General features: G+C 34.1%; 1 protein-coding gene across 1 annotated transcript in view; it reads left to right on the plus strand.

The window, feature by feature from the left end:
* Window positions 1-758: 758 nt before the first annotated feature.
* The window catches only part of LOC106462821 (protein phosphatase 1L-like), a 21868-nt gene continuing 13755 nt past the window's right edge, over window positions 759-8871 (plus strand). Inside the window, exon 1 of the mRNA XM_013922781.2 lies at window positions 759-1302. Coding sequence (XP_013778235.1) covers window positions 841-1302 — 462 coding nt within the window. The 5' untranslated portion in view covers window positions 759-840. The remainder of the gene's footprint in view (window positions 1303-8871) is intronic.

Raw genomic sequence — 8871 nt, forward strand, 5'->3', positions numbered from 1 at the left:
TCCCCACCCACCGCCATCCCTTGGGTTCCTCTTTTACGAGCGAATAGTGGGATTGGCCGTCACATTATAACGTCCCGCCGGCTGAAAGGGCGAGCATGTTTGGAGGGATGCGGATTCGAACCCGCGACCCTCAGATTGTGAGTCGAGCGCCTTATCCATCTGGCCATGCCGGGCCGCTCACTATAAGGAATAAAGGCTTTTTTATTCGTTCTATTAAGAGAGATCTTAACTTCATTCTGTCTAACCTGCCATCCAAATGTTTTATGCAGATTTCAGGTTACATACTCATATAGCGTCAAATGAGGTTTTAGAGAAACTTACTGTTTTGAGGTTATAACGAAGTTGGCAGTATAGAGTGCCTTCCTAGGCACCAATTATCATAACAAATATTCCTACATTTAACATATATTAATGAACTACTAGATTTTTGCTTACAAATTTTATGCACTCTTAAGTTACACAGATTATAACATTTACAAAGTATTAATTATCAATACCACAAATTTCACTTTGTTGAACTCAAAAAGACTAAAAAGTATTGTCTAAATACTACTGGCGCTTATGGTAAGCCATAAAAAAATCACACAAAACGCAACTAAGAAATCTTAACTGACAAGGCAGGTTAGTTAACGCAATTTTTATATATGTATTATATATCGCTAGTGCAACCTAAATAGCTTGATTATAAAAAGTAAAACCGAATTTAATCATAAAACTGTAATACTAATCTTGTTTGCCATCATGGAGTTTTTTTCAGGAGCGTCCCTATCAGTTACGGCCATTATGTCAATCGTGCATGCGCATTTTAACAGTCTGTAGGACTACGTTTCAACACACAAAATGGATGACGAACTAGAGAACGAGGTACTATTCCAAACGCTGGTATCCCATCTGAAAATATTCTCTCACGTTGTCTTTAATTTGTCGATGAACTTTTCGTCTGTTTCTCATTTTTTAAAGTACTTGCGTTGGTATGTGTTGAAACCTGAAACGATTGCTCTCGGATTCACCATTTTTGCAGTTTTTCTCCTATGCCACTCTGCCGACCTGTGGTATAAAGTGCTCGTTACTCGTCTTCAACTAGCGGCAAGTCTTAGCGCAGCAACAGGCAAAGGAAATTTCGGTTCTTTTTTGAATGCTCGGAACAAAAATGATCGACTTGCGTGGGAGCTCTCAGAGGGTAGTGCTAGTGTTTATGCGTTACAAGGCCGGCGACCACGGATGGAAGATCGGTTCAGTGTACTTGTGGACAAGAAAAATAACATCTCCTTATATGGCATTTTTGATGGCCACGGAGGCGAGGTAAGCTATTGATGAATGCTTGTCAATGTTATTTGCTTATCAACATTTATGGCAAGCATACGAATATGTTTTAAATTATTAATATTATTCATTTATACATACCAGTTATGATTAACTTTTATATTAGTTTGTGCTTTTGGCTATAATTTATAAAGTTATACATTTCCCTATTCTCTCATAGCAATTCGGTGTGATTTACTGAATTAACTTTTGACAATTTGAGGTAATATTGTTTCGAGGTTTAATTAACTTTTAAGTATAATATGTTGAGATTGAGAGTAAGTCACTCAATAATTCCTTCATCACCAGTCACTTCTGAGACTTACTGTATCATACAACAGCTAATGATTATTTTATATTACGCTGGTTCTAGTTGATATTATATACATTAATTATTGAACATGAAGATGTATATACTAGGCTCACTGTAATAACAGTTAACTAAATTATATTGAATAATATTCTATAGACCTTCAAGTCTTAGGCTATAGCCTAGTGAAGGTCAGAACTTAAACAGCGTGCCCAATATCGTTTAATTTTTCAAGCTTTCTACTTGTAAAATATGGAAAACAAACATTTCTTAAAGATTTTTATAATACTTTAAACTAAGTAATTTTACATATAATATATTTTGGTGGGCTTCATCTATGTTAAAATGATAATGTACAATTTAAGAGAGACAAAGGGATATATGCTAAACCTGTGTAGTTATTAAAATGTAAAAATAATAATTATACAAAAACATACTTTGTTTTGTGCATTTCGTTCAAGTACATTTACAATTGTATGTATGTGTTATGCGTAACTCATGAAATCTATGTTTCATTAGGTTTCCTAAACCGAAAATTAGTGCACACGTTATTGATCATTTCGTTTGTTAACACCATAGTAACCGTGCTTTAATGTTGTATAGGCTGATCTAAGCCGATACTATATTTGCATAGCAACGAAATTATAACATAGTTAATTCAGTGAAGTATTCAAGCTTGCGACGTTTTGTTGATCCAACAAAATTGGTAGAATTTACATTACGTTATTTTAAATATTTATTCTTATAAACTTATGGATAATTTTGTTACAAATTATGTACACATTAAACTTATTTTTAACACACATTAAGTGTTATATAAGAATTATACCCAACAAACAGAAAACGTAACTGATCATTTATATGAAAAATCTCAAGACAAGCATGCTTTATAATTCATAGAAATTTTCCCACTCCCATGTTAAATGCAGAAGATTGGAAAATGGATACAGCTATATAAAACTAATTGTACATCAACTGTAAAATGAGTACACACCAAAAAAAAAATGTCTTAGCTATAATCAGGGAATTCGGGATCATGCCAGAAAGGTGAACTTCAGAATGGAAATTATTGGCAACCCAGTTAACTGTGGGCAGCATTTGTACCCACATCAAATCATTTGGACGAAGTGAGATTTGGTACGGACAGAGGCCTAATAGGGATGCCGTCTTTGGAAACTAAATAATCCACCCATCATTTTCACAGTAATACCGCATGACACCTCTGGTCATACAAAGGCGCATGGAACATTACAGACATGGGGCTGATACGTGATGGATGCCTCTTCACGTATGTTTTTTGTTTGTTTTTGAATTTCGCGCAAAGCTACACGAGGGCTATCTGCACTAGCCGTCCCTAATTTAACAGTGTAAGACTAGAGGGAAGGCAGCTAGTCATCACCACCCACCGCCAACTTTTGGGCTACTCTTTTACCAACGAATAGTGGGATTGACCGTCACATTATAACGTCCCCACGGCTGAAAGGGCGAGCATGTTTGGTGGGACAGAGATTCGAACCCGCGACTCTCAGATTGCGAGTCAAGCGCCCTAACCACCTGGCCATGCCGGGCCCTTCACGTATGATTCAGAACTACAGAGAACAAGATAGATGGAGAGCTACGAAACGGATACCATTCAAGCACCAAGTCTACATGTGCACTAACATTCAGCAATAAGCGTACCTGATGAGACTGCAATGTACTGGGCCCATAAATGGCATGTTTTAATTGTTGTATAATGAGAGTACATCCGAACAAACAAAAGGTGATCAGCCTGTTTCCCACCCATCTGGAATAATGGTTTGTCTATTATGCATCCGTTACTTTTTGGGTAGTCTGTATATCACTGTAGGTGAGTGTCCTATTCTTTTGATTTTGATGGGAAGGCTCTACAACTTGGTACGTTTCTCCTATATGCCTATTTGGTTGATTCCAGAATGGGGATCTAATGGTTTTACCACTCCAAGGTCACATTTGGGGCATTTAACATAATTGACCCTCTGCTTCTATTTATCTGGCAGACACCCATCGTTATCTGCCCAGCAATTATGTGTGTGCTACGTTAGTAATGGGAATCAACACCTCTCAACCTGTTTTACTCAGAGGTGCCATGCTGTTACATGTGTGGTGCTCTTCTAGAAATGATTTGGTAGTCTTATATATCCACAAAAAAAACATTCATTTGTTCAGATATCTGCAGTTGACTGTGCATTTTCTGTTTTAAAATCTTTCTAATGATGACGTGAATTTACAAAGTTAACGTATTTTTGAACTAAGCCTCATTAGCCTTTAAATAATTTTATTGTTTGCTGTAAAAAATCATTGATTTTCCGTGATTTTACGTTTTAAGTAGATAAATACATATTACGATTGAGAATTACAGTTAGAGAACTTTCTTTAAAAGCTATCGGCACTATCTGCTCAGTGCTTGTAGTGAATAGCTTCTTTATATAACATGTTTCTTTCTAAACAACGTATAAAATCTTTCATTCAATAAAAATTACGTTCATCACTTGGCTAGTTACAGAAATTTTAATATCAAAAATGTTTTGTTACCAGAATGAAATAAATTTGCTACATAAAATATATACCACAGTGATCCAAAGGTTGTAGAAAACAAATATCAGAATTTGTAACGTTAGAGCAATATTAAGCAAAATAACGTTATAAAAGCGTGTCTGAAATGCAAATATCTGGTCACACACCTTTTGTTATATATATACATATATACAATGGTTTACAATTTTGTTTCAGTTGTTACTGAAGTACCATATTGTGTACAGTGCTCTAGATTGTTCATGGACTAAGGTTAGGCCTTAAAAACGTTATCTGGAGAATTCACTAATGTAGAGTACCATCGATGAATAAAAGCCCGCCAATCACAGCAGGCATTACAAGTTGGCTAAAAATGTTAACATCAGAATGTGGACCATTTCGAACAAATAGTACGGTTGTGCTTACACACGAACAAGGTGGACCATCATCCACAATATAAACAGATGACAGTTACCTATTGAATATGGCTTGCTACAATCTTAGAGCTCTTACTCTGTGATTATAAATCGCAGCTGAAACCAGACCTCATTTCAATTTACAGACAGTTCAAAAAACACTTCACAAAGCCTATTTACCTGAAAGTCTAATAAGGTGCATTTCGCTTACAGCAAAGCACAAAAATCGTCGCAGTGGTGTCAAGAATACCTTCAGTGTACAAATAATATGGAAGGGAGCAGTTTTTGTTTTTATAGACAGATAACAACTGTACCCTTGTTTTGGAGAGAGCTTGTCGCCAGATTAGATAGGAACGTGTTGCATATGATTGTGGTGGAAGTATGCTGTGAGTAGAAGCAAACATTAGTATATATATATATCGACTTCAACATCTCATGGAATAGTAACATTCGTTCATTATAAATACTAACCACATCCTACGATTTTTTTGCCAGGTATTATGCACATGGTCTCAATTTCAATGTGATAGATAACACCTACCCTTTTTTTTGAAGAAAAATGGATTGTCCAAAAAGAATGGTTTTCATGCTTACTGGATTTCAATTACATCAAACGTGTATGGATTTCCCTTGGAAGATGCATTGCGCCCAGTCAAGTTAACACCAGATACTAAAGCTGCTTTGGAAAGACATCTTTTGGAGGAGTGGTCTAAGATACCTCGAGACCTTATCAATACCCTGATTTTACACATGCAACATTAGAGCCAGGCTAGAAAGCAGGTAGAAACACCAGTAGTAATAATGACACCAGTATTAATGCACTGTTGGACAAAATATCACATAGACTAAAACAGCAGAATTATATATTTTTGATTTTTACATAATAATTTCTTCCCACTTTGCGTTACTTCTCTCTGTATCCGGATAACGCCATGCTGCCTGATGCTCATATTGAAGTGAAATGTCAAACTATAAATATGGTAAAGTAATTTCAACCTACTTACCATTTACGAACATTGAATGGATGAACACTGTGTTGCATTTTATATCACTACAGTACATACATCTTTTAAAAGTCGGAAAGTGGCGAGTTGAAACAAGACAAATAAGTACTCTAGAGATTATTCAGTAGATCTAATGTTATTGCAATTAATAAACATTTAGTGCTGTTAACAATTTTATTTTAAATTGTATTTCAAAACCTTTTCAGTGCATCTAAAAATTAATGAAGAAAATTTTCAATCCTATATAATCCTAAGCTTAAATTATCTTATTTCTGTACTTCACAATTTCGTTAATGACGCCATAATCAAAAATTTATATTGCGTCTACGTCTATTGTACTGATTACAATTGCTGTTGCAACTAAGGAATGTGTGATAATTTTATTTTAATACTTTACATATATACACTTTATTTTATTTCAAATAAAATATATATTATAATCAATCAAAAGTTTATGGGATCAGATAGGTATCGTGCAGTCGTCGTAACAATTTAACGTGCTGCACGTCTCATGCAAAAGCATGAACAGACAACTCGTCATTTCCCATTGAACCAATGAAGGATCAAGTTTCTGGCATAGAAGTGAGATTAAGTAAGGTGGAGTATTTTATCACGTGAACGGTGTTTTTGACATATTTCCTCACTTACTTTTAAAGTTTTTAATTCTATGCCACTATTATTCAAACCAGGAAATCTAAAATTATTAAGTTTTTAGTCTTATTATTACAACTTTGAAAAAATAATTTGCTACATTGTATGGTAAATTCAAATAATATATTTTTACTTCGTTCACGTAGTTGGAGGCTGGAACGTCGGCGTTCTCGTGAGAGAAAACGTGATCACTGCGCGGTCGTATAAGCTTCAAAGAAGTTATGAAAAGTAGGATTAAAACTGCAAGTTAAACTGTAAAGTTATGCGTTTAAAATAAATATTTTTTTTTTTTATTAGCAAACAACAAAAACTCTACTAAACTTCTTTTAACATTCAATATAAGAACTTGTGAGTGAAATTGAAAGCAAAGAAGAATGTTAGACGTACTAAATTTACTATATTCAGTGGCAACGAGGCTTAGAGTAAACATTCTTTTGTTACTTCAAATGTCCAATGTCGCCCTTGTGGCTCAGCTGTAGGCTTACATTGCTATAAACTGGGTTTCGGTACCTGTGGCGGGAAAAGCATAAATAGTCTATTGTGTAGTTTTGTGCTTAACAACAACCATGCTTTAATGTCAAATGAAGGAAATTATATTTTATTTACATCCAACGTGTTGGCATACAGAAGTTTAGAAATTTTGATGCTTCTTTTTTTTTTGACTTTCATTTGTATGGTTTTATAAAAATAATGAATTTCTTATTACTTTTTTATTGCATTAGGACCAAAAACTGGAATTTCATATCTTTGTTTACATATCCATTAGTATATTGATGTAATGTTTCATTAGGTTTCAACTTCTGTATTAAAATTCCTTACTCAAAAGACATAGTACTTGATATGAAAAACTAGTTGTTTCAGTAGTAACCATATACTTTTTTAGTTCAAATTTCTATTTTACTTTTTTTGTTGCATTATTATTGTTTATATATTTCTAAGTACTAAGTAAATATCAGAGGCATCACTAGATACTTAAAATATTTAGAGCTCGGGCCCATAGGCATGGAAATTTTCAGTGTTTCAGTATGATAACAATTATGGTTTTCTATTCTGATTTTTCAAAACTCCAACTGGGGATTCAGGGCACTGTGAAATAAAATGTGGCACAGGCTCCATGTGCTAGTGCATAGAGATACTTCTGATCAGTATTTTGCTTTGTAGTGCTGAGTCTGACTGTGTTGGAATAGGTTAATAATGTACCAATATTCAAATGATATATATATTTTTTTCTTTTACATTAGGTAAAAATATTTATAATTTGCAATTACTTTTAAGTAAAAACATTTGTCTTTCAAAGTAGTTTTTAGTTAAAGCAATTTTATATACTTCAATGAGAGTCATTTCCACAAATTGCATGTCTTTATAATTCCATAAGAATTTAAAAAACAAAGTTACAGAATACCATTTGTCTATGAGACTGTTTCTAGCTAAACCAGAAGAAGGGAAGAAAATATAATGTTTTTGTGAGGCAACTTAAATATAAGCATTCACCTATATGTTACATATATGCACATCATCAGCATGAGTCAGGATTTTCTTGTTTCAGTAATTGATGGTGCATGTAGATAAAAAAAATCAGTTAAATGAAAATTCAAAGGAATTACCCTGGCTGAAACATATCTTGTAGTATGACACTTTTCTGTCAGTTTGGTGAAGAATGGTATAGTACATGGCCATTCACATTGTACCACTGACCCTTAAGTACATTTGAATATGTGGTCATTCTATGGATATTGGTTTTGCTTTTCACCTGCAAATATATATAGGATATTGTACAGTCAGTGTATAATTTGATGTCCACAAGGGGCTTTGTTTACATCTACTCATGACCATCCCACCTCTGATCAGGTGATTACTATTCATAAAATTTCATATAATTTAAAGGGACAAAAAGGAGCTCATTAGACTATCAAAGATGTCACTTCCAGCTCCCAACTATAACCATCCCTTAACACTCATGTATTCATCACATTTTTTCTTGAAATCGGTTACGTTTTCTGCCTCCACCACCCTTGAAGGCAGCTCATTCCAAAAGCCAACCACCCTATTTGAAAAGTAATACTGTCTAAACTGCAAACGACTCCTATGTTGCCAAAATTTGAATTTATGACCCCTTGTCCTATTGTTAGGTTTCCCAACTTTTCTCTTACAATTTTACAACATAAAAATGATATCTTTTACATCAATATTTTCCCCATAGCTGACTAAATATTTTATAAAAGATCACATCTAAACCAATATACTTCCAAACTGAAACTCATTACATTTAATTACTATTCAAGTTTGTATTACCAACCTTTTCCTTTCATCATGCACTCAAATAATCTAGAGGAACACTTCCAAACCAGAAGAATTTATAGAAAGCAACTTAATTCAAGTCACTCTGGAGAAAATAGGCTTTTGTACTTCATAGCTTAAATAACTTATACCAAGAATCATTCTAGTAGCTAACTTCTACTTTCTGTCAAACATGTTGAGGTCTTTCCTGTAGTAAAAGGACCCATAATGCACATAGTATTACAAATGAAGCATTACAGGAGTTTTATATAATATTACAGTTACTGTATTTGATGGCATATAGGACGCATGGGTATATAAGACGCACCCCCATTTCAGCAGGTCAGATCAGGAAAAAAAGTGTTTAGTGTATTTAAGC

Source organism: Limulus polyphemus, unplaced genomic scaffold (assembly GCF_000517525.1).
Source record: "Limulus polyphemus unplaced genomic scaffold, Limulus_polyphemus-2.1.2 Scaffold1258, whole genome shotgun sequence".
Lineage (NCBI taxonomy): Eukaryota > Metazoa > Arthropoda > Merostomata > Xiphosura > Limulidae > Limulus > Limulus polyphemus.